We start from the raw sequence: 26,458 nt of genomic DNA, 5'->3' as shown, positions 1-26,458 counted from the left end.
TTAAGTACTAACGCATATTTTAATTGTTTAACATGTTTAATTATTGCAGGTTTGCATTTCAGTGTTTTTATTCATTTTATGCAAGTGAGATGAGTAAAAGCATGCTGACATTTAGTCTCGAACTACAATAACCATCATGTTTACACAGTGCACACAATGTCTCTGCACTTACTCCCAATTTCTCTTAACATGAGGATGGGAGAGCTGTCAGTCAATAAATGGAAAAACAAAGTAACTTGCATTACTTATTTGAAAAAACGAACTCAGATATTTAGTAGGAAATTTGTAATACGTTACTTTAGTAGTTACTTCAACTTGTAAAAAAGTAATCTGATTACTTAACTCGCCTTACTCATAATGCATTACCCCCAAAACTGATTATGACATAAAAAGTCAAAATTAGTCGAAATTATGACATACTACATCATAATTATGTCATACCAAGTTATAATTAGGAGATAAAAAAGTGAGGTGCTTGTATTTTAATTTTTTATTGTATTATAAAATAAAAAAGTTTTTTAAACACATACATGGCTGCAGACATGTACACAACATAACATGTGGTGCAAAGAACTTCTGTGTTCCTTGTTTTATTATAAAGAACCCAAGAATGTCCCTAATTTTCCTCTGTTGAAGTTGGCAACCCTAGACTATTGAAAATAAGAAAGTTACATTATAAGATGATATGCCTATCAAATGTCATCATGTGGATCAAAATATAACATGCTTGTAAGGGTGTTTGAAAAAAATTAAATTGAAGTTTATTGCCCTGCACACATTCAAAGATACATAAATTATTTTAAATTAATTTATTCATTTGTTTTTTATGTTTTATCCTAAATGTTATTAGTGTGTTTGGTGTGTGGAAAAAAGTCCTTAGGTTTTCTTGGAATGATGTTGTCTGATTAAATGTATGTGTCAAATAAAAGCCTAGGGACTGACAGCATGTCCAGTATTGGACATATCCATATCCATATCCAGGACATCTGTGATGGTTTCTGACAAATATGTAACTGAAATCTAGTTCCTTTATCAGCTTGTTTCTAAATAAATAAATACAAAAATGCTTTCTGACACAGTATAACTCAGAATACTGGTTTTGATATTTTATTTTTTTCAATGTTGTGGTGATATTAGTATGTATGTAGAGTTGGAGTTGGAAGCACAGAAAGATATAGAAACATTTTGGTTTACTAAAAAGAGATATATTTACAGATATTTAAAAATAAAAATGTACACAAAGTAGTCCTTTTTTATTTGCACAAATGCACACCCCTTCATATGACAATAACAAAAGCAGGAAGGAAGCAGGAAGGTTTGCGACTTCATGGCTGATTCATCCGCAAAAACGAACCCCCTAAAATGCACCGGTGCCCTCCCCAAGTGTCCTCACACCTGAAAGGGATATTCTTGCAAGTAAAGCAACAACGGCCGTGGCAGCTGCAGCTGTGTATGGCAATCAGTGTGTCTGTTTATAGTGAGGCGTGTGAGGTGCTGTAATGTTGGAAAATCCTGAGGCCTGTGGAGAGGTTTCCTGAGCTTCAGCAGAACGCCTTTGTCCTTTGACACCATGAAATGTTCTTCTGCTATCCTCTCCTTCTCTTGACTCGTGGATGCGTAGTGCTGCACAAGACTAGGAAGAGCAGAAAAGGACAACAGGCAAGATCGTGCAGGAAAACTGGAATCGAGGCGGAATCGGCCACTGTCGTATTCTACGCGGACGTTAGTAGGCCCTCTCTGGGTCTTCACGGAGAGGGTAAAGAGGTAGAGTGGATGGCTGCTGTCCCGCACAAGGAAAGTACCTTCTGGAGCTCCAATGAGGGCATCTCTTGCCTCACTGGCTGTCATACCACCCCAGTACCATCCTAAAACATAAAGAAACTATTTATTAATATGACACACACACACTACTGTTTGGGCTCAGTTAAGATGGAGCCCCTAAAGGGACATGGTGTGAGATGGGAGGATAAATAAATGATTTGTTTTATTTATTAATCATTTATCAGAACAGAGATAAACTGTTGCTGTACACGTATATAATATAAAATATAAAAAGATCATGATCTTTTGAGACTCTGTACATTGTTTTGTTTTGTTTTGTTTTGTCATGTTTGTTCTGAATCAGAATCTGATTAGGGTTTTATTGGCCAGTTAGGATGGAAGGAATTTGACATGACAGTTGCTGACACTGGACAGATGTAATAAGAATTATAATATATATATACTCCTGAGACACAGAAAAAAAACATTTTTTGAATTTAGTTTTTTTTTTTATGTCATCACATTTTAGACCATAAGAAACAAATGGTAAAAAAAAAAAAAACATTTTTGAAAAATGATATTTTATTCATATGTTATGCTATGTCCTCTGTAGTGGACACCAGGACTCAGTTGTTTAAAAAATAAAATGACATGAAATTATATGTATAGGCAAAAACAATTGGATTTTTTTTTCAATCACCAATCAATTTTGGGGTTTCACGATTTATTTTAACTAAAATTTGTATAAACATGATTCTCAACTATGTTATGAAAGATATAACAGAATGAATTGATACACCATTTTACTATTTCAATATGTGGGTAAAATGGCCATAAATTAATTTTCCCATTCAATGCAATGTATCTATACACTGTTTCTAATGTTACACTGTTACATTAATGTGTTCTTGGAGCAACATTTAATGAAAAAAGAAGTGTAATAATTAGCAACATTTTAATAATAATATCTAATATTTCATAGGAATATTGCTGTATAATTTATTTCCATATTCACTTGTTGTGTCTCACAAAATGCCTGATAAACATGATTTAAGTCCTGATGTCCTCTACAGTGGACATGTATGAAATCAATGCCCTGTTTTGTAACATTAGTCATTTTTTTATTTGAAACCCCATAACGTTTTCCTGAGATGTTGGTTTATGATAATACAATTTGAAGTCGATTTAAATTATAATTACAATATATTATCATGTTTCCATAAGAGTGCTACATTTTAAAGACCAAGGATAAGTTGTTTTCATGGTGAAACCTCCAAACATTTGGTATCTCTGAAAAGTATATATAACAAATATAAACTAAATTGATTGATTGTTCTCTTTATATTTGTTGTGCCTTGTCTTTGATATATTTTATATTTTGTAAAATATTAGCTAGTGTCTGCTGGTCTTTTTTTAAGACTATAGCCGTACCTGAAGTGTGAAGGTGCTGAAAGGTGGTGGTGATGAAACGCAGGTCCTCAGCCGGGGTCCATGGGTAGAGAGCTGCTTGGGACTGCTGGATTTCTTGAACTTCTGATTCGTCCCTCTCATGTTGAGCTCTTGTACCCCTTTCAACCATTCCTGAAGGTTTCTTCATATGGAAGAAAAAACACATCTTGATATGTAACCAACAGATTTTTTTTTCTACATGTCAAAATGACCTGAGGTGAGATAGCAGAGCTAAAAGTTCAAAGGTTAAAAATTGCTGTGCTTCTCTTTCTATCAGTCTTTTGTCATTTAAAATTTCAACTGAACTCAAAGAACGAATAAACAAAGGAAGTGTACTTCAATGAGTCAGAATCTGCATGTCCTTTCTTGAGAAAATAAATATCATGACATAGATGGTTAAGTCAGCATTTAAAACAGATCTCTTTTCTGAGAAGACCGACTAGGTGACATTTAGGTAAATGTGGCTTTCCATGTAAATGAGAGCAACAGAATTTACAAACAGAGCTTTTATAACTGTGTTTCTCAAAATATTGAATTGTTTTCTTTTATAGACACTAGTTGTGAAATGTAAAATATAATCACGGGCATGTTATTAAGTCTTTAAAATGTTATAAATCAGGTTAAAATTCAAGAATGCTGGTGTTAGAAATAAAATAAAAGCTGAATGTGCTTGTAGGCTATAGGTCAGAGAAATGTAAAGGCTACGTTTAAAATGTAGCCTATAGGCTACGTGTTTAAATGTAGGCTATGTTTAATTTACTGCTAAAGTGTTAGCCTACTAAACAAAATGCTGCTCCATAAAACGACAGATTAATAGATTTTATTTTAATCATAAAATATAAATCACATGTTATTAAGTCTATAAAATGTTATAAATCAGATCAAAATTATAGAATGCTGGCGTTAGAAAATGGCAGAACCGCAACTTAAAACATTTTCAAAAATACATTTATTTCATTAATAACAAAATAAAAACTGAATTGTGTGCCTGTTTACGTCAGATAAATTTAATGTATTTAAATTTATGTTTAAAAAAGCACTTAGATGAGAGCAAACTGTTTAATTTCGAAACAGCAGCAGCAGAATTTTAACAGGATGTTTTCAACAACATCGAAACAAATTAATTATTGCGTATCTATGTAACAACTCCTCAGTTCATCAAAAACTAATGAACCCATCAAACAGGTCTGGCCACTTCACGGTATCTAAGACACTAAAAAGATTTTCAACAAGACAAATAGACAGATTTCTTACCTTTGTCTGCATAAAATCGTCACCTTTGGTAGGCTGTAAAATTTACGCGAATCCAAGTCTGGTCCTGTGCCAAAGCTGCTGACATTGTTCCAGGCCAGCAGCGATAAAGCGCCACAACCTCGTTAAAACATTTTACAAAAAGAATATTCCCTAATGTTGTCTAACCCGAACGAGCCTTCTTTACCAACTATTCTCCAGGGAATCGAAATGAGGGCGAAATTGACGGAAAAATAACAAAACAGCTTTATAGCAGTAATCTAATGAGAGTGAAAGGTCGTTTGGCGAGGTGGATTATTATTTTCCTGAAATAAGAGCAGTATGAAACGCCTTTGGTCGTTTTATGAGTTCACGCGCGTTCTAGGAATCTCATTCCAAGAAATGCATCTCAGCGCTCGCGGCCTCATCGTGCGCTGCGTTTCTATTGGCTGCGGCGTGCCGTTGACGAAGCGCCCGGGCCGGTTTCAGCTGCGGATGACTTTCCCAGTACAGACTTTCCAGGAATGCTTAAACTGACCTCTGCGCCAGCAGCATGGACTGAGAGATCTGTGAGCTATAGATCTCTGGGGCTGTGATGAGAGGTGACTGCAAGGTAAGCATTGTAAGTCTAATTCCAGAAAATGTGTATTGCCAGAATGTTAGTCATATAGTTAATAACATCTAACATCCTGGTAACTGATCAGGTCCTGGATCAGCGCTAGCATTAACCCTTTAATAGACATACCCAGAAAACAAAAACAATGGAAAAATGTTTATAATAAATAAAATTATATTAATAAAATAAATAATAAATTCAAAGGTTCCAAAAAATGTATAATGTGCTTCTACTAAACATTTGTGACCCTGGACCACAAAACCAGTCTTATGGGTGAATTTACTTCTACTAAACATTTAAACTAATAAGTAGCTATCTATTTCTAGGGCTACTATAATTTATTCTTATTCCATTATAGCCTATATTAGGTGAAAATGGTGTATTGTTTTAAACTGCAGTTATAACTAATGATTTTTGATTACCTGAAAGGTAGGCTACAGATATCTTAGTAAGGTTTAGTTAAATAAAGAAAAAACATTCAACAGTCAAAATGTGCTTTACCAAATGGCTGCTAAAGTGTTAACTAAACAAAATGCTGTTCCAACGTAAAACAAAAACTGAGATTTAATAAGACAGATTAATAGATTTTATTTTAATTATAACATAAAAATCGTCACCTAAACAACACATTTATGTGGCCTTGAAAACCGTGTGAGAATGAGTTTCAGAGTGAAAGAAGACTTGTTAAAATCTAACATAAAAAATAATAAAACAATGAAATGGAAAGCTCAGATAAGAAAATATAGGCTATAGATCATTGAGGGTGAAATTAAACGTGTATCAGGTGTCATTTTACATTTGGTGACTGTAAAAATCTAGCTCTCATCTCCATTCTCTCCCGCTCCTCTGATTAGACGTTTGTTCCCTCGTTTCCCTGTAGGGCCCTTTGGCTTGGTGAAGGCTTGTTTCAGAGCATGCTGCATCGGGTACACCTCTTCATACAGGAAATCCTCCGTCAGCCCCTCTCCACTATCAATCTCCATCTACACACATGACACATAAATATATTAACGGAAATGTGCATGAATATATGCATTTGATTAGATTTGATTTGATTGATACTTCTATTCAGCAAGGATGCATTAAATTGAGTGCACAAAATTGACATTTATAATGTTACAAAAGATATCTATTTCAAATAAATGCTGTTCTTTTGAACTTTATTGATCAAAGAATCCTGAAAACTATGAATCATGGTTTAAAATATTAAGCAGCAAAACCGTGTTTAACATTAAAAATAATAACATGTTTCCTGAGCACCAAATCCAAATAGAATGATTTTGAACAATAGTATTCTAATAGCATATATTCACTAATGTAGGTTTTACTTTTAAAATGTAATGTATGTAGCCAACAACATACACATAAGTGGTCACATTAACTGTTCTTAAGAATTTAAAAGTAACATTTTCTAAGCTTTTAAAAATTTACTGATGAAAGGATAAACTGGGGTGTTTCTCATTAAAGAAATCTCAAGCACAAACTGTGCAAAGTAACCTGTTTAACCACAGGCACATCATGTTCTCACTTCGAAAGTCATACCATATGTTCACTTGAAACCAATATCCTGAAACGTGGTAACGGATATTTTCTTAGCTGATTATAGACGGATCATTGAATATGGATGAATAACCACAGTTGTGGCCAATTGCAATTTGTGACCCTGGACCACAAAACCTTTTATTATTGAGATTTATACATAATCTGAAAGCTGAATAAACAAGAGTTCCATTGATGTATGGTTTGTTAGGATAGGACAATATTTGGCCGAGATACAACTATTTGAAAATCTGGAATCTGAGGGTGCAAAAAAATCGAAACATTGAGAAAATCGCCCTTTAAAGTTGTCTATGTTCGCGATTGTGCTGCATTCACTCACAAAAATAAATGTTTCATATATTTACATTAGGAAATTTACAAAATATCTTCATGGAATATGATCTTTACTTAATATCCTAATAATTTTTGGCATAAAAGAAAAATCGATAATTTTGACCCATACAATGTATTGTAGGCTTTTGCCACAAATATACCCGTGCGACTTGTGACTGGTTTTGTGATCCAGGGTCACATATCTTAATAAAAGTTAGATGAGGATAGATAGACAGACAGACAGACAGACAGACAGATAGATAGACAGATAGATAGATAGATAGATAGATAGATAGATAGATAGATAGATAGATAGATAGATAGATAGATAGATAGACACATAGACAGACACATAGACAGACAGACATGATGACCAGTCCAGTAAAATATGTACTTTGTACTTTAGAGGCCTACTCTTCTACTCGGGTCAAAGCTTCTACTCAGCTAACTTGAAAAACATACTGTATTAGGACCAGTTGTTGTTGTCAGTGTACCTTTTTGGCGATCTCTATGTGATAGTCTCTCTCTACCTCATCCAGCAGTCGATTCTTACAGCTGGAGTAGAGCATCCTTTCTTTGATGCTACAACTATACCCGGGCATGGAGTAGATGAAAACTGGTCCACATATTCAAGCACAAACATGACATTAGCTTTGTAGAAACATTACTAATCATAAGAAGCCAACTCCGCTTATTGTGAAATAATAAGTTGAAAAAAAGTTAATTAATATCTTGACACTAACCTACAGCTTCCAGTGCCTGTCCTTGATGGGTGTGTTTGTACAGGAAGAAGTGGTATCGTGGGGCATCAGTGGGGATTCTGCTTGGCAGCTCTTTGGTCTCTGTAGGACTAGTGTGGACCAGCTCAATTGTCTCTCGTTCGGTGTCCAGTCTCTTAAAGATGAAACAGTAAAAAAATTGCTTTGTGATTGGGCTTATGAAGATGATATAAAGTGCAGCAGGCTTAATATTCTTTGTGGTAATATAAATATGAACACAACTATTCAAAAGTTTGGGATCTGTACGTTTTATTATTATTATTATTATTACTATTTAAATAAATTAATTTTGTTCAGCAAGGATGCATTAAATTGATCAAATGTGGCAGTTAAAATATTTATAATGTTACAAAATGTTCTGTTTTCAACATTGATAATGATAAGAAATATTTCTTGAGCTCCAAATCAGTATATTAAAATGAAAAACTGAAGAAATAGCTGTTGAAAATTCAGCTTTGACAACACAGGAATAAATTACATTGTAATATATTAAAACAGAAAAACGTTATTTTAGATTGTAATAATATTTCAAAATATTACTGTATTTTTGATCAAATAAATGCAGCCTCATTGAGCATAAGAGACTTTTATTTAAAAACATTTAAAAATCGTACCGACCCCAAACTTTTGAATGCTAGTATACGCTTACTGCATTATGCATGTTTTGAATTTAGGTGTATCGTTTCCTAATTTATTCCAAAATGTAATATTATGCAGAGAATCCTGTTTTTAAAATCTGCAATATAAACTGCCTATTCAATGCCAGCATTATGAAAAGGAATCCATTGCATAATGCATATGTTATGTGCTTATTTAGTGGCAGTCTGAACATTTTGCTTTTGAACCTACATATAATACATGTGTAATAAATACATGTGTGTATAGTGTATGTGTGTGGGACTTACTAGTTGAATGTAATTGATGCGTTTGTGTTTAAGTTGTTGTAAAGCATGTTTAGCCTCCTCTTGCAATGGGAACGCCAAACCCTGTAAAGTCGGATTTTTACTCTCCACACTGATCTCTGTCTGTATCAGAAAGACACACACACACATATGTTATATATATGTTTATAAACTGTAATTTTACTCTGTAATTTTAATGCAAATAGAGAGCTGAGGCTACCTTTGCTTGTCCACTTACAGTGGCAACCCGTCTTCGCTCATCCTAAATAGAAAAGTACAATAGTTTAGTGTAAATCCACTTAGTAGTACTCACACACTTGAAAACAAAATGAATCACAGGACACTTACCCGTGCCACTCTGTCCTGTTAGGTGCATTGTTAAGGAATACATTCATTTATTAGACATTAAAGTCAGACAAACTGATAGATATTCAGTTGTGGTATGCTGCGATTTACACATTTTGGGCCTTCCTCACCTCTGTTATTTTAATCTGATGGAGTTGTTGCTCAGCAGTGGTGAGGGGGGCCGGGATGGAGGAGGAGGACAGATGTCGTAGATAACCTTGGAAACAGATGTCTTCCTGCAGGTCACAACAGTAAATAGTGCTTAGATGACACATCATCACACTTCTTAACATGTGACCTGAAGGAACCTGAGCAAAGGTGAGTAGGTTTACTGTTGTAAACCCAGTAAAAAAGAAAAATCACACTTTGGTCACTATTAAAATCACATTATTAGGTCATATTAAATCATTCATATTACATAACTCTCTGCATGTTCTATTCTGATTTGTCAGTCGTGACATTCAGGCATCACATAATGATGAACTCTCTGGTTTACTTGATTCTGATTGGTCAATTGTGGAATTTTAGAATCTCAGATGATATGATTTTTGCATTCCCAAAAGGAAATGTTTACCATGATAGCATTTCCATGACTTTCCAAAAAGGGAAAATAGAGAGATTGATCGGAATGGAATTCGAAAACGAGAAGGATTCAGTCAATATACCGTCACTCCCTCAGCTGTTGTAGTATAAGCACCCTTGATGGAAAAAAAATAAAATAAAAAAAAATAAAAAAATAATGATAATAATAAAATAAAGTTGTCCTACGAAGAGGTGGGCAAAAAAAAAAAGAAAAAAAAAAGAAGCACCCTTGATAACTAGTTTATAGATGATATACAGGTAAAATTATAAAATAAAATCATGCCAAGCAAACCCGTCTACACACCTGGACTGTTCCGAACAGTTCATCATTTATGTGACTTCCCCCGAACTCTTTCTTCAGTGTGGCTCTGGTAGCAGCATACACCATCTTTAACCTCACCTGTGTGGTGTAGAATGAACGTTGTCACTCAGAAGGGTAATTCACAGTATTTTAAACCCAAGGGGCTACAGGGAACATTATTTATGGAGTGAGAGGGTGAGAGCTTGTGCACACATTTCACTTTATCATGTGTTTTCTACTTACTGGTGACTGGTCTGGTGACCAGGAGATAAACAGCCACTCATATCCCAGCTGGTTCTGTGAGTCGAGGCGGAAAAGGATATAACAGGGTTCTAGGCCGTCCAGCATGGGCAGGACACATGCGTCATAGTCCTGATCCCAGCTCTGAGAAACCTCTCTGTACCCTCCCAACACCAGCTGCTCTGAAACACACACAGACAGATACACACACATACACACCTCATAACACACACCTTGACTAGCAGTAGCCCCAGATAAATGCACTGACTATCAGTCAGGGTCCAAAAACAGCATGGTGCCACTGTTATCACACACTGCATGTATAACATTCCACAGTCCAATTTATCTTCACCATTTACTTGACATTATTTAGGGTCAGCAAGTGACTAACATTTGTTAAGCTATAAGTTGTTACTCTATATATATAAATGATAAAACAATCTAAATGATGAACACATGTGTGAACATGAGTTGTGAAAAAGAATTACACTTAAGTGTGCTTATTTAAGTGTGAGTACTTATTACGGAAATAATATGCTTTAAAACAATGAACTGAATGTATGTTTCCGGACACTTAATTACATGTTAAAGTGACAATGAAGTCAAAACTGAAACCTCTCTATCTGAAATGAAAATTCTTGTTTTGTTTTATTATGGAATATTGCAGTATTTATTATAAATTATTTATCATGCACATCATTATTTTTTAAATTCATGTGCCTCCGTAATATTAAATCAAAATAACTTTTCCCTCCCACTTGCACTCTTCTCTAATGATGTGTTTACTGGTGCGAAGGCGGGACAACCTGTCACTCACATGAGATCGACCAATAGCAAACCACAACCATCCAAAGATCCAATCAATTCCCGATTAACACAATAAAGTCCCAGCCTATATGTTTTCTTGTTTGAGAAGCCGTTTCACTAAGATAAACGTCACAATAGGAAAGAAAAGACTAGTGCAACTTCTGCTTCTTGCCAACTTTCACTGCATTTAAATAAATAAAAAATGCAATTATCTGAACTTCAGACTTTTTTTGACCCTCTTAAGTAGGACTATGTACATATTTATTGGCCTGGTTTCACAGACAGGGCTTAAATTAAGCCAGGATTAGGCCATAGTTCAATTAGGCCATAATAAGTTTTTATAAATCTGCCTCAGAAAAAAACATTAGCCTACTGGTGTTGGCAAAACAATGGCACTGCATGTTTTAAGATATGCCAGTGCAAGTTGCTTTCAGTTAAAACAGCTCAAACGTGCATTTTAGTCTGGGACTACCTTAAGCCTTATCTGTATAACAAGGGGGTTAATGTAATTTCCTAATGACTTCTATAATGTCTGATGAAGTTGCAATGTAGAACATATAAAATATATTAACTTTAAAAAGTAAATTCAACATTTTCTTTTTCACAAGGGTATTAACTTCATTCATCCACTAAAATGACCTTGCAAAAAAGATTGAAAAATGTAAAGGACTTGCATAATTGACTACTTGCACAACTACTTCCGAGTTCTAGTACATCGGGAGTTTCCGGTCTCTGTATTAATTATCTTGAGCCTGCTGAAATGTTCCTATAAATATATTTTCTTTCCAACTGTGCATTCTGAATAATAAATAGGCTAAATATATGTATCCACCAAGCTGCAGCAGTCCTATGGTCGTCTTCTCATTAACAGTTTTTTTCTCTCTCTCTCTTTCTGACATTTCATACCTGCTGGGTTTACATTTTTAAATTAAATTGACTATTAAAACGATTGCTTGTGTGCGCTGGTGTTTATTCCAGTCTTTTAAAATAGTTGAATGAATGAATGCTCGTGAGGCACGATGTTAAATAGGCTAGCTAAGGCTATTTAATCAATAACGTACACAGCGTAGAGGAGAATGACAGTCAACTACTTTGAATAGCATTTTGGGCATAAACATGTAAATAGTGAAAAGACTGACATTGAAAAATGACACAGAATGATTAAAATATTTAATCCAAATAATAAATGTTCGTGGTTCGTACTGATGTTATTCATCTGTTCTCATACAATTCAGCGCGATGGTCAGTTTAGACGAACACTGACACCCTCCTGTGGTGAAAAAAATGGCGTATTTTTAACACCCGCTGCTTTCTCAGATTGGCTTGGGTTGGATTAAAACTTCATGATAAATTTGTAAAAATTCTGCACACAGTAAACATCAGAATATACCTTCTCCTGTCAATAAAAATTGCCACATTTTTAAATCTTATTGCAGACACTCATTTTAGGTGGCGTTTGTTCAACTCATTGACCACACAGTACATTGAAAGTAAACATAACCGGAAATAAATGAGACGTACTACTATTTCCAAACGGAAGTGCGTCACGAGGCTCAGTGCAAGTGGTCCATTTGTTGCTTGTAGATAGTTTTGATATTTTATCTAATGCAATGACGTTCATAAATTAAAAATAAAAGCTTGAACCAAACCATCCTCAGTGTATTAGAAGTTCTCAAAAACAAATGCTCCTACTCACCGCTCCTTATCACAATCTTCATCACTCTGACAGCTCCTCTTCTCGCCTTCACGAGGAACTCTCTCAAGTCTGGAGATGCTGGTTTCAGAATACAGCAGGGAAAATACACAGTGGTTAAAACTGATAATTATTTAATGTCATATATTCTAATACTAAAAGTGACAATCCCATCATATTTCATATTATAAATTCTTACATACGACTAGAGCACTTAGTTTAAAAACAAAAGAAAATTTACTGAAACAAAGGAAATTTTACACTGCGTCCACACTGCGTGGCCTGTGCCTCATTCTTGGCCTCACCATGGTAACGGGGCATCAGGACTCATAAATGATGTAGGTGCAGGTGAGATGGATGAGGACCGGCGCTTCCGCCCGTAAGCTTAAATTACCTCCCATCATCATTCACATAAAACACAGTCTAATATGATCACTCCTATATAATTATATACCACTAAATTACTATATATACACCTCTTTAACCAAATGTCTGTTTGCTAAAACCAAAAGTTAGGCAATTTAAAGTATTATTTTTTAATAGATAATTCCCTTTGCCTTCAAATGTGTACATTTGCACATAGACTCCAAGGAAATCTGAGAAAGGTTAACACAAGGTTTTGATGCACTAGACTAGTAGACTAATTTTTTATCTGGAGCTTTTACAGGTGTCATTCCAAGCATCTTTATTGTGTATCTTCATAGTTTATATTGCACTTCTAACTAAAAAAATTATGTTTCCCATTCACTAAAAGGAGAAGAGTAAAAATATAAAGTGGTTTTACACAAATATTATAAATCCATATGGGCTGCGGGGCATTGAAATAAAGATTTGCTTGTGCTTACCGTGGATACCAGTCTGATGCGACATCCCAAGTCCTTGTGATGCTCCAGCTCAGTCCGAATTCCTGTTGAAACTCCCACGTTGTCCTCCTATTGTCTTCAGTGGCACTGCTATCTGTGCCCAGCAGTGTGGTCCAACTCACTTCCGTACAATGACATCAACGCCCCTTAAGCATCTTACCTGGGGAATCCTGTTTGAAACTCGATCTGCGGAACTGAGGAAGATGTGTAGCCTAATATTACACCTGTCAGGGGATGGGTTCCAGCACACCACCTATCTAGTATTATTCACCCATCACCGGTGGCCCTAATGGGGTATAAAGTGGATGACAACATCTGTTATCTGTGATGAGCTGCATTATAATGCTGTAGGTTTGCTCTGGTGTCAAATAAAAGACAGGACCCCTATTGTAACTGAGAGTCTGGACATTATCTATCTGTCTCACTCTTCTACAAACAGTTATGCAACGCTCCATTTGTGAAAAGAAATGGCACATTATCACTCACACACATCGAGGACCTGATAGGAGCATACAAACCAGCGGCCTGTGGGAGCTCAAATTCCACAGGGCTGACATGAGATACCGTGCAGGCGGCTGCTGACCCCCAACCAGCAGGACAGGCTGTTCATTTAGACGACCTAACCAGCTACCCAAAAGCCATTTCAAATAGTGAACCGCCTCTACCGATCTTTAAGATTTTACATGAGGTTTATGAGATTTGATTGAAGGAAAAAGTGCAGTATAAAAAGTTTTTCAGGGGGGTTTCTTTTGTCAGGGCATCTAACGGACAAAAAGGTTTAAATCCGATAATATTTATGTGTCTAAAGACAGAAAGAGAGAGAACATACCTGTGAGTTTGCTAGTGTTGGCTTCATGTTTAATTCACTCAGCTGTGAGCACAAACCCAGCCATTATTCATTATTCAGCGCAGCCCTCCCTCCAAAGATGCTCTGCACACATAGATTCTCTTTCTTCTTCACACACCACACACTTTTTATTTCAGAATTAACTATAGACTTGTCCGTATGCGTTGCTAAATAATATTTAGAAGGAATTCGTCCTGTTTTCCATCTCAGCCATTTTTAAGAAAGCACGCATATTGACAAACTACACAATAGCCTATAGGTTGCTGTTCATATTATGCTACATTTTGCAAGTATTTACTGACAAATAGTGCTGAAAACACATTCAGAACCAGTTCCATGTTTTTATGACTCGTATGAGTGGTTATTTTTGGTGAATCAGAAACACAGCAGGACCGGTGTAGTCTGATTCTCTGACTCTTACTCTTGTGAATCAAAACATTTTGTGAATAAAATAGCCTATAAGTCTATAAGGTATTTTTTATGTAATAGTATTTATTTTGCCCAATTACTTTAATTGTATACTGTACTAATGTCATATATCCACTACTTTTTTTTTTTTCTTTTTTTGGTGAAACGAAATTGCTCAAATGGCTCAGAAGCATAATTTGTCGTTTGCAGAGGGTTAAAGTATTTATTTAATGCAATTACAAATTGATCTGAGGCAAGATTCATGAATTGAAAATAGCAAATAGCACCGACCTATTCTTTTTTTAATGAATCAAAATCTTATCCAGAATTACTCTTTTGAGGCCCTTATTTTTAATGGATCAACCAGTGTAATTAGATTCCGGAACGAATTACTAAGCAGATTTTAGTGAATCAAAACATTTGAAACGTCACTGCCTATAGTGACTTTTATTTTGAACTGTTGTGCATTGTTTCTTCATGCTCATCTATTCTTATGTGTTTAGTGTCCACTTGATTACGCGGCTTTAGCTGTCATACTCGCGTTTTTAATCGGATATATACAGCAATGAATTATGTAAGATCTCGGGGCGCAGGTTTTTAGAAAGAGAGTTACTTTTGAACTGCTAATCTGTGAAAATGCGACACGCACGTGAGGTTACATATACGATGCTCATGAGAGCGTACGCCACAGCTTCAAAGACCGAAACCCTCGCTTCTAACCGGAAAACGGGACTGAAAGCAGCAGATATCGCGAACAGACTTCGGAGTGAACACGAAAAACGGATAAATGACAAAAATGAGGTTGGCTTCGTTGTTTATGCATGTATTGTCTGTTTAGACTAAAGTGAGTTTATGTGCAACCATTTAGGTTCCGTCTTTTTTCGTTCCACTCCAAAGGTTCCGGTGTCACCTCTACAGAACAGAGTGAATGAACTCAAACAGTTCTCTCAGCAACTGCAGTCTATTCACCCTAGTGTGCTCGCAAAAGCTCTTTACAGGAGCATGCTGTATGAAGACCAAAACATAATGGCCATAAATAAACCATATGGTGTGCCTTTGCATAGTGAGTATTTTTCATCTTTTTTTTTTTAAATGAATGTACTATATTTCGTTTCATTATTATTTATTGAAAACATTTTTTATAATTATTCTGTAATATTTTGTATATTGATGCGATTTTATGGCCCAAGATAATTTTAATATGATTTAATAATATTTTTTTAAATAATGGCCCTGTTTCATATCAGCTGTGTTGAAGACATACTAATATTACTAAAATAATCCTTCATTTGCCTGCTCCATTCTTATAGATGTAAATGGCATCAGAAACAGCATTTCAGATTGTCTGCCTTTGCTGGCCAAGATAACTGATGGCATGCAGGCAGGATCACAGTTGCATTTTTGCCACAGTCTGGAAAAGGAATGTACTGGAGTTTTGATCCTGGCTAAAACAGAGGAAGCAGCAGAACATGTACAAACACTCATCAGATCACACAAAGTGGAAAGGACATTCTTGTAAGTTAAACTTCAAAACCTTTTGTTGTTGCGTGTCTTAATTGAATGCAATTGTTTTCTGAGAAAGGCTAATTTGATAGTAAGGCAGTGTGGCATCTCATAAACTTCAAGTGCTTGTCTAGTGCAACATTTTTTCCTTATTTTCAATTGATTCCCATGTTCCAGCATAACCTACACAAACTTAAACCTATTATTTTGTTCAGGGCGGTCACTGTAGGTGTGCCTGTTCCATCCGAGGGAGTGATTGACATTCCCATTATAGAGAAGGAGGTCATGGGACCTCAGCCGCATTTTAAGGTAATATAACATTGTATTCATAAAAAAAAATCCTATTCTAACCTGTTTTTAAAGACTGCTTAAAAAGACAAATTTGATTTATTACAGTCGAGAAGTAATATAACATTTAAAAAAATTCTGTATTGTGACACATCTGAGTGAAACGGAGTATTGAAAAAATAATCAAATGTAGGGTGGGGCTTGGTTCTATCCATTGGATGATGATTGGATGGAGGCAGATCTGAATGTGAGCTTGCAGCCAATAGAGTGCTTTAGCGGCGCTGGTTCCGGAAGTATTTTTTCCATTCATTTTTTTTCATTGACATTAAAAAAAAAAGTCTTTGTTAAAGTGTTATAAACTAAGTTTTATATGAAGCAAAAAAGTATTTGAAAACCAGACAAAAAGACAAAGGTACAAGACTTCAGTAGGGAAAGAACTACAATCCCATGAAGCATTGCAAACAACATAATCAAATTGAAAACAACGGAAAAACTATTGATTATATCTATAGAAATAATTAAAGTCCAACTGAAATCAAAATTGAACCTATTTACTTTGTTAGCGCATATTACTAGTCTTGTGGTGAACAATTAATCTGTGCAAGTTAATACACAGAAAAAAATTGTTTGCCGTCGTAATCTTTAATCAAAGTCTGAAAAGTTACTTCCGGTCTGGAATGGCGTTCCTTCTCTGATGATGTAGGTTTGACGGCTTGGGTTGGGAAACGCTTAACCAATCCCCTCAAACCGTTAGTCTGCTATGAGCGAGAGATGGAGAGGAGGAGCGCTAGAGTAAAACCCTGCCCTCTGTTCAATATTCCGTTTCACTGGGAAATACGTCACAACACTGGAGAAAAGTCGTTTGCAACTTCCGGTTCACGCGGACTTTAAAATTCATTGCAAAATATATTCAAAACAAGTATTTTGAGAGCAGATGGACTCAACATCATTCGTAGCGCTTCACGAGAGTGGGTGGAGCTAAATAGCTCTTTTGGCTGGGTTTGTTTGTTTCAGCTGTCTGATTGGTGTAATATTCTGTACAGCATCATGGGTAATGCAGTTTTTCTCCACAAATTGTTAAACTTTTTTTTTTTATACGTTGAAAATGCATACAGATAGCTACAACAAAAGCATATACCAAAAGCATATAAATTAAATCATTAAATCATACGATGCTGCATTTAGAAAATAGTTGACTTGTCAACTTTAAGAATAGGATCTTAATTAATGTGTTTATTCTGCTCAGATGGGTCTGAGCCCATTGTTCAAAGTGAATGAGGAGGGAGATGGAGTGACCAGGGTGAGAGCTCATCGGCAGGCAGAAAGTGCAGTCACACCGTATCGGGTTCTGGACAGCACCAGTGGCTGCAGCTTGGTGGAACTGCAGCCTGTCACAGGTACTGACTGACCATGACGTGTGAAAGCATACCCGACTCGGAACGTTATTCCTAATTGTGCCTTATACTGCAGAATTATTATAAATGTAGCAAGCATTGCCTTTTTATTTATTTAAATGAAGAAATGTAAGCATATGATGACTAGAGCCTCTTATAATGTTTGTTTTAGGTGTAAAAAACCAACTTCGAGTGCACATGGCTCTTGCTTTGACCTGCCCCATTCTCGGAGACCATAAATATGCTCACTGGAACAAACTAGCACCCCAGGTATGCTAAATATAACAATGTTAGAGTGTTGTAGCACTGGTTCCTTCAATGATAATCTAATCTGCACTACCATTCAAAAGTTTGTGGTCGGTAAAATTTCTTAATGTTTTTGAAAGAAGTCACTTATGCTCACCAAGGCTGCATTTATTTTATCATAAAACAGTAATAACTGTAGTATTGTGGAATATTATTACATTTTAAATAACAGTTTATATATATATAATATATATATATATTTGCAGTGTATGTCATTGTTTTTCGGAAAAATTTGCACGTTGGTGTGTATTTTTATTTTTTGTAAAAGAAAAAATATATATTTTTAATGAACCAAAAATGTAGTGTTCAAAAAAAAATTCTTATCAATGTTTAAAACTGTTATATATATATATATATAATTATTATTATTTTTTTGAGCAAACCGCAATACAAGTTTTTCTGGATTTTATTTATATATATATATATATAAACAGTTTAAACATTGATAAGAAATTTTATTTTCAAAGTTGACAAGTTGTGCTGCTTTATATTTTTGTGGAAACCGCAATACATTTTTTCAGGATTCTTTGATGAATAAAATTTTTGAAAGAAGAGCATTTGTTTGAAATGGAAATCTTTTGTAACATTATTTATTAATGCCTTTACTGTCTTTTTTGATTAATTTAAAGGGACAGTTCACCCAAAAATAAATGTTTTGTCATCATTTACTCACCCTCAAGTTGTTCACAACCTGTACGAGTTTCTTTCTTCAGTTGAACACAAAAGATATTTTGAAGAATGTCAATAACCAAACAGTTTCTGATTCCGATTGACTTCCATATTATTTTTTTTCATAGTATGGTAGTCAATGGTGTATTGCAACTTTTTGCTTACCCATATTCTTCAAAAGATTTTCTTTTATGTTAAACAGAACAAAGAAACTCATACAGGTTTAGAACAACTTGAGGGTGAGTAAATGATGACAGAATATACATTTTAAGTGAACTATTCCTTACCAAAAAATCCCCAAACTTTTGACCGGTATTGTATTTCCAGATCAAAAAGCATATTTATTTTAATAAATAATTGCTTAATCCAAGCTTGTTGGCACACAACCACAGTGAGCCACTAGTCAAATCGTGGGCCAGCTTTTACAAGAGTATTATGAACATAGTAAGTGTTGTGTTAATAATGAATAATCAAGAGGTGGTGTAGTGTTTTCTTGAGACATGACTCATTGTTACATTTGAAGACTGACCACATGTGGGTCTCATGTTTCGGATTACAGAAGCTGCCAGAGGGCACACTGCGACGGCTGGGCCTGGTCCAGAGTAAAACACGATATCTCCCTCTTCACCTGCACTCCCGAAGGATCGTTCTGCCACGGGTCAAAGGTCACGGCGACATTACAGTGTCCTGCCCCCTTCCTAAATACTTCACCAATGCCTTGAAGAGACTACAGATCCCACTACCAGGAAAAGAATTAAGTGAATCACACAGCTATTAACTACTTTTGAAAAGTTGCATTGGACTTGACTTTGTAGAAGAGGTCATGTACATACCGGATATTTTGTTGTTGTACGTTCTGAAGGTTTTGGTTTCAGACTTTGTAATAAAATATCAGTCAAGTCAAGTTATCTTGTTTTATATAGAGCTTTTAACAATGTAGATTGTTCCAAAGCGGTTTTACAGTGATAATAGGAAATTAAAGTAACAGAGATTGTTTTGGCTTACAGCAGCTCTAGAATAAAATTGTCCTGCTAAAGTTAGTTTGATTGATTCATTTCCGTCGCAACGATCATTAGTTATTAACTTAGGGGCCGCTAACACGACACCGTGTTAACAGAAAACTCTTAAGTTCTCTCTGTGCAAACTTTAAACGCGAACCTGTGAGAACGCTAATGGCGTGCACATGCGTTCAGTCTATAGGTATGCACGTTTGAATATACAGACCCTTTCCAAAAAATTAGAATATCATGGAAAAGTTTATTTCCATAATTCCATTCAAAACGTTAAACTTCCATAGATTATAGATTCAGGGCCCACAACTTAAACGATTTCAAGTATTTAGTTGTTTATTTGTACATAATTTGGGCTTCCAGCTCATAAAACCCATGAAAACAGGATTTCAAAAAATTTGAATATTACATGAAATCACACAGTAATTACACAGTGATACCATGGTCATTGAACCAGGTTTTGGTTCTTTTGGCAGTGTGGGCAGGTGCAAATCCTGCTGGAAAATGAAGGAAGCATGAAGTGCTCTGAACATGTCCTGGTAGACGGCTGCGTTGACTCTGGATTTAATAAAGCACAGTGGACCAAAGTCCTCTTTTCTGATGAGAGCAAATTTTGCATCTCAGTTGGAAACCAAGGTCCCAGAGTCTGGAGGAAGAATGGAGAGGCACACAATCCAAGATGCTTGAAGTCCAGTGTGAAGTTTCCACAGTCTGTGTTGGTTTGGGGAGCCACGCAGCCATCTACCAGGACATTTTCAGAGCACTTCATGCTTCCTTCATTTTCCAGCAGGATTTGCACCTGCCCACACTGCCAAAAGAACCAAAACCTGGTTCAATGACCATGGTATCACTGTGTAATTACTGTGTGATTTCATGTAATATTCTAATTTTTTGAAATCCTGTTTTCGTGGGTTTTATGAGCTGGAAGCCCAAATTATGTACAAATAAACAACTAAATACTTGAAATCGTTTAAGTTGTGGGCCCTGAATCTATAATCTATGGAAGTTTAACGTTTTGAATGGAATTATGGAAATAAATAAACTTTTCCATGATATTCTAATTTTTTGGAAAGGGTCTGTATGTATATATATATATATATATACACATACATACATACATACATATACATATATATACACACACTTTTGTAATATGAATATTACTATTATAATAAAATAATTTGAATTATTACATGTTTTTGCTTTCTGCCGGATAACAAACATCTCTGAACTGACCATATTTCAGCCCTCTAGGTCAATTGATATGATTTTAGAAACACAACTGAGCCCTAGCACCAGGTCTTGTGAAGCTGTGTGCAAAAGCAGATCAATATAGAATGAAAATGAGTACTTTAGACCAGGGTTCACCAATCTCGGTCCTGGAGGGCCGCTGTCCCTGCAGAGTTTAGCTCCAACCAGCTCCAACACACCTGTTTGAAAGTTTCTAGTATGCCTAGTGAGACCTTGATTAGCTGGTTCAGGTGTGTTTAATTTGGGTTGGAGCTAAACTCTGCAGGACAGCGGCCCTCCAGGACCGAGATTGGTGAACCCTGCTTTAGACCATTATTTGCCAAGGTATGGTCATGCGTATTGTAAAATGCCCTATGGAGACTCCCCATATAGGACTTTTGGTTACCCAAAATGCATACTGACAATAAAAGGCTTACTGTGTGGCAACCTCTTCGTGTAGAATCATAATGAAATGAAATCAAATGAAAGGTAACACTCATGTTACTTGTAGACTATTTAGATTGTATGTCAGGGGTTCTGATATAGAATATAGAATATACAAAATATGGAATAATTACACAAAAGTCTCTATTTGTAAACTATTATACGTGTCATTTATTTGCACAAAAAAAAATAGGTACATGATTCCCCTTTACAAATATCCAAAAAGAGAGTTCTCTGCTGTAGAGAGAACTACACTACTGTTGAAGTAAAAGAGGACAGAAAAAACAACTTGGGCTAATGCCCTTTGAAAAGGACAGTTTTATTAAGCTTCTGTCGCATGTTGTTGCTCTGTAAGCTGAGGTTTGTAATTCTGGCGATGTGGTGCAGCCTTAACTTAAAAAACAGGGACACAATTAATTTTAACAGCATATGGTGGTGGCTGTCTATCCCATACTGCGTCTCGCCAATGTGCTCCCCTAACACAAACACATCCTCTGAACCGATCCTTTTTCGGACAATGTAAACAACCTCAAGCAGTTTGATGGGCTGTGATCGTCTGGTACTTCCTGATGCCTGCCGAATGACCCACTCTGCTGCCCTGACGACCCTCACGGTTCCCTCTGATGGAATCACCAGACCTCCATTGTTTTTTAAAGTGGTAGCTCTGGTCCTTGATGGCAGATGCAGCATCTGTCACCAGGCTGGCACGGCAGACATCACAGGACAGCTTCTTCAGAGCCCGTCGCACAACAAATCCTGAAATTTGAGTTAATATAGTAATATCATAACTTATAACAATAATCAGTAATAAGCATGGGGAAATTAAGGGAACACTTCTCTTTTTGGACTATCGTGAGATTGTTTTTCCCCAGATTTTGACTATTGGCACTTTCGGTTATAGGGAAAACCGACTTTCAGTTAGCCTTTACCTGAAATGTACACGAGAGCGTTGTCCACAAGACCATCGAAGCGGACGGGAAGGTAGCTGTGGTCATGTACTAGGGCAGGAATGTCAGCAAACGGGGATGGAAGATCTTCTCCTCCTGCTGCAGAGGACATATCTACAGCTGACAGGCTTGTAGAGGTGTCGATGACAGCTGGTAGGCACTCTGTGTCATCCTGTGCCGTCACATTGCCTCTGCATGGTTTAACAACCCCACACCGAGCCATCAGCTTCCTAAAAATGTACTTGAAATGGCTGGCATTAGGGTTGTTCTTCTAGAAGAGCCCGCACGTTCATCTTGGCCCTCTTTTCTCTCCTCAAGGCATTACTCTTCTCCCGCTGCAGTTTCCTCACTCTCGCTGAGGCTTCTTCAAGTTTGGCCTTTACAGCCTTAGGGCAAGCAGGCAATGAATACAAGTGGTCAGTGGCCTGCTGCTTGCAGCTCAAACTCCTCTCTCCAGCGGCTCCCTGTTGTTTTGCCAAAATATACAAATATATAAATTATATATGGAAATTAATAAGTTACTTTTTTAACAATTCAATCTTCACTTTTAGATTCTGTGAGCCTAAATACATGTTTAGGTTCTCCAATTCTCCAACAGAAAACATTTAAGAAATTGTATAGGCTTGTCCACTTATAAGGCAAAAATATGTTTTGTGGCTCTGGACAAAAATGGCTCTTTTGATTGTAAAGGTTGCCTACCCCTGGTTTAAGTTTCAATGTTCACACGTTTATTCATTTAAGTGTATAAGCGACGGAGCAAGTGAGATAGCCAGTAGTTCTCAAACTTTTGAGAACTACCACCTCAAATAATATTGGGCTCTTAGACTACTAACACCATATATCTTTAAAGATAAAGGATTTAATATAACAAGCCACATGACTCTCATTTGTTTGTAACAAGCCATATGATGGTCTCATTTGTTTGACATTCCACATGCAAACACTCACAACATCAGGTTGACGTACACCCTGAGACAAGTCCAATGGCAGGTTGTCTTCCGCTTTTCTAGAGGTGGTTGTGCTTCTTTTTGCTACCAGCTGAAATAAAGTAAAGAAGTTTTGAGTGTCTAACATGTGTTGTAATAAACTACACATTATATAACTCACAGAAAAAAAACTAAAGTGACATTTAATCACATATTGATATATCAATCTTATACACCTTGAATTATTGTTGGTCAATGATACACATACCCTTTGAAGATGAGCTGGAAAGTTGAAAATGCTTGGCACAACACCATCTTTAAGCCGGACAGTCTGCCCCGTTCTGTCAAAGTCCTCACTCCTGAAGTGCTCACTGCAAAGCAGTGTCCTGTCAGAGGCAACAAATCCATCCCTTCTCAGGGCAAGTTCCCACTGCCTCCTTATCTTTTCAGTTTTGGGAAACCTTAAAACAAGAGAAACATTTCCAACCCTTTTTTCCTTCTTTCAACATTAAGGGTAAGGACAAAAATACACACCTAAATTATCATACGTTTAGGGTAATTGTATGTAGTCTTGTATGTGTGCATGTATGTACTTTAGAATAAGACAACCACACTAAACAAGTTATAAAAAGGTTTGCAAAAGAAACATTGAGCGACTGTGTAAACAAACTTTAAAAAGCTTTGGGTCAAAAACAAAACTATTATGTCATAGCCCCTCTTTTCCTGTGTAACAGGACCTGTATTGTACATACACCCACTAAGTAACTAACGATTATCCCAAATATAATCACAATATTGTCATATCTTACAGGTGAAAGGTGATCCCACGGGCTTTCGTTTTGAGACTACGTACATTGGAGCATCCGTAGGCTGCACAATAGTCTGGCATCTTCTCTTATAAAGCCAGCAATTTCCTGTATCATAATGCAAGATGTTTTTAACAAACCAACCTGATTGAAAATCATGTGCAACTTAAGTTATATTGAAAAGAAAGAAATATTCTGCCTCTCCCACTGATGTAAAATAGCTGGGTAGCAGAAACTATAAGAGCTGGTAAGTCCCGCCCATCCGTAAAACCCCACTGGACCTCTAGTTGAAAAATCGTCAATGCAAGTGAATGTGAGAAAATAATTATTTTCTGGTCCCGTTTGAATTGTGCCATGAATGTGAACATATGTTGTCTGTGAATTTTTTATATCATTTTTCATGTTACGAGTTTGACAATATATTGTATGATTCTTTGGCTAGAAGTTGTGGAAAAGACATAACGAGAAAGACTACATGTCGCCTATGTGACGTCACAGACAACATGTGTTCACATTCATGGCAAAATTCAAATGGGACCAGAAAATAATTATTTTCTCACATTCACTTGCATTGACGATTTTTCAACTAGAGGTCCAGTGGGGTTATGTAGCCCCGCCCCTTTTCAGCGCTGCGCTCGTTGTCTTTCTTTTGACTTCTGGTCTGTATTTTCACAGCGATTTTGCGTTTATTAATGAACGGCTCGTTTTAAAATCTTCCCGGTCGACTGACATTTGTTTAGTCATCTGCTTTAAACATTACAGTCCTCATGATAACTTTCGTTAACTTTACATTAAGTAAATCCACTTCAAAAGCTAATTACTCCTGGACAGCAATGCCATAGAAATATACAGAGCGACTGCAAAACGGAAGTAAAAAGACAATATTCTAAAGATGGCGGCGCCCTCGTTTCTCTGGCGCATAAGGTCTATAGGTCTCACTCAAAGCTTATTGTTATTAGCCAGCAACTAACTACAACCACATCCACAAATATTGTAATTTAGACAAAAGATTAGTTGTCATAAAATCGTTAATGGTGTCAGTAAAACCTTTATAATCGAACAGCTCGATTGTGATATCTGCCTTGATAACTTGCGCAAGTAGCCGTGATTCACAACTATGCTGCACGATTAAGTCGTTTTTCGAAAAGAAAATCTGCAATTTCAACATGTTCCAGCATTCAGAATTATAGCCACGTTTGTAAGAAACCAACCCGTTTGTAAATCCGTCAAGATTTCAGCGAGATAAGAATCACTCACCTTACTTCAGATACCACAGAGCTCGCTAGAAAGCTTCCCTGTGGCAAGATGGCCGCCGGAAGAGACTCCGCCTTAAAGCCCTCATTATACTTCTGCGTCGGACCTACGCCGGAGCCTATACGCCGTAGGCTGCAGGCAACGTGTTGGTTTTAATTTATACTTCTGCGTCGTTGTCCGCGTTGACGCGCACCTAGGGAGCATGTGAAACCCCGAGGGAGGGGTTCTGGCAGACCAATCACAGCGCTTGCGTCCGCGTAGAATTGACGCGTTGTTACATTTTTGGAGAGGTGCACGTCATGGTACGCCGTAGGGTACGCGCGCTACACACAGCCTACGACGTAGCTACGGCGGCAGTTCGACGCAGAAGTATAAATAGGCCTTAACATGGAATTATATAAGTCTATAACGTGTTATGTGTATGCTAGGTCAAAGAGATGTTTTTAGTCTAGCTTTGAACTGACAAGAGTGTGTCTGCTTCCCGGACAATGTTAGGAAGACTGTTCCAAAGTTTTGGTGCTAAATAGGAAAAGGATCTACCGCCAGCTGTCGATATTCTAGGTATTATTCATTGAAAATGTTTTACGGAGAAAAATTACATCATCTTTGCCCAACCTGTAAGACTTGAGTAAATAATGACTTCACAAACTAGAGGTCTATCTCTATATGTATCATCTGCCAATATTAGATTAATTACTCCGTATTAGTCAATATTGTAAATTTAATTACATTTATATCACCTTCACTGTCGTCTCATGCTGACAAAAATACTGTTAAATGTAATCTTAAGCAAATTTTGACTATCCAATTTTCATTAATGTTCATTGTATTGATGAGATGCATGAATTCATATGTAGCATCTAAAACATTGGTTCTCAACCTTTTTGACTCCCATTCTCCACCACAATATTTGAAGGCCACAGGACTTTTCCAGTTGTTTTTGATTTTTCACAAGAAGATTGAGGACAATTTCTACACAATAAAAT

General features: G+C 36.4%; 4 protein-coding genes across 8 annotated transcripts; 1 reads left to right on the top strand and 3 right to left on the bottom strand.

The window, feature by feature from the left end:
* Nucleotides 1–21: 21 nt before the first annotated feature.
* Nucleotides 22–4,984, bottom strand: cishb (cytokine inducible SH2-containing protein b). Its single transcript, XM_084101567.1, has 3 exons — nucleotides 4,465–4,984; nucleotides 3,193–3,352; nucleotides 22–1,865 (listed from the first exon to the last, which is right to left on the bottom strand). Exons 1-3 carry the CDS (start codon nucleotides 4,474–4,476, stop codon nucleotides 1,390–1,392), a joined length of 648 nt encoding a protein of 215 aa, XP_083957693.1. The 5' UTR covers nucleotides 4,477–4,984; the 3' UTR covers nucleotides 22–1,389.
* A 553-nt stretch (nucleotides 4,985–5,537) lies between these two features.
* On the bottom strand, nucleotides 5,538–14,391 carry twf2b (twinfilin actin-binding protein 2b). Of its 4 annotated transcripts, none has more exons than XM_084101563.1 (11): nucleotides 14,270–14,391; nucleotides 13,423–13,634; nucleotides 12,581–12,658; nucleotides 10,081–10,259; nucleotides 9,841–9,936; nucleotides 9,086–9,190; nucleotides 8,830–8,871; nucleotides 8,613–8,732; nucleotides 7,672–7,822; nucleotides 7,423–7,544; nucleotides 5,538–6,039 (listed from the first exon to the last, which is right to left on the bottom strand). In XM_084101563.1, the coding sequence occupies exons 2-11, from the start codon at nucleotides 13,445–13,447 to the stop codon at nucleotides 5,872–5,874; spliced, it is 1,086 nt and encodes a 361-aa protein (XP_083957689.1). In that variant the 5' UTR covers nucleotides 13,448–13,634; nucleotides 14,270–14,391; the 3' UTR covers nucleotides 5,538–5,871. The 4 variants fall into 4 exon arrangements, with proteins under 4 accessions (XP_083957689.1, XP_083957688.1, XP_083957687.1 ...); XM_084101561.1 differs by lacking the exon at nucleotides 14,270–14,391 and adding an exon at nucleotides 8,958–8,972 and having other exon boundaries at nucleotides 5,623–6,039; nucleotides 13,423–13,813; XM_084101564.1 differs by lacking the exon at nucleotides 14,270–14,391 and adding an exon at nucleotides 8,958–8,972 and having other exon boundaries at nucleotides 5,623–6,039; nucleotides 10,081–10,254; nucleotides 13,423–13,475.
* Nucleotides 14,392–15,132: 741 nt separating this feature from the next.
* On the top strand, nucleotides 15,133–19,894 carry rpusd4 (RNA pseudouridine synthase D4). The gene is made up of 7 exons (XM_084101566.1): nucleotides 15,133–15,496; nucleotides 15,593–15,758; nucleotides 16,006–16,210; nucleotides 16,414–16,507; nucleotides 17,733–17,883; nucleotides 18,053–18,150; nucleotides 19,415–19,894. The coding sequence occupies exons 1-7, from the start codon at nucleotides 15,332–15,334 to the stop codon at nucleotides 19,631–19,633; spliced, it is 1,098 nt and encodes a 365-aa protein (XP_083957692.1). The 5' UTR covers nucleotides 15,133–15,331; the 3' UTR covers nucleotides 19,634–19,894.
* Nucleotides 19,895–21,689: 1,795 nt separating this feature from the next.
* LOC311074629 (THAP domain-containing protein 6-like) lies at nucleotides 21,690–25,667 on the bottom strand. 2 transcript variants are annotated; one of them, XM_084101353.1, is made up of 6 exons: nucleotides 25,476–25,667; nucleotides 24,222–24,326; nucleotides 23,681–23,873; nucleotides 23,435–23,524; nucleotides 22,469–22,950; nucleotides 21,690–22,295 (listed from the first exon to the last, which is right to left on the bottom strand). In XM_084101353.1, exons 2-5 carry the CDS (start codon nucleotides 24,299–24,301, stop codon nucleotides 22,744–22,746), a joined length of 570 nt encoding a protein of 189 aa, XP_083957479.1. In that variant the 5' UTR covers nucleotides 24,302–24,326; nucleotides 25,476–25,667; the 3' UTR covers nucleotides 21,690–22,295; nucleotides 22,469–22,743. The 2 variants fall into 2 exon arrangements, with proteins under 2 accessions (XP_083957479.1, XP_083957480.1); XM_084101354.1 differs by lacking the exon at nucleotides 25,476–25,667 and having other exon boundaries at nucleotides 24,222–25,106.
* Nucleotides 25,668–26,458: the final 791 nt, after the last annotated feature.

This window comes from Abramis brama, assembly GCF_963993115.1.
Source record: "Abramis brama genome assembly, chromosome: 23".
Taxonomy (NCBI): Eukaryota; Metazoa; Chordata; class Actinopteri; order Cypriniformes; family Leuciscidae; genus Abramis; species Abramis brama.
Note: the sequence above shows the minus strand (reverse complement) of the source record. Positions and strands in the feature narration are given on the sequence as shown.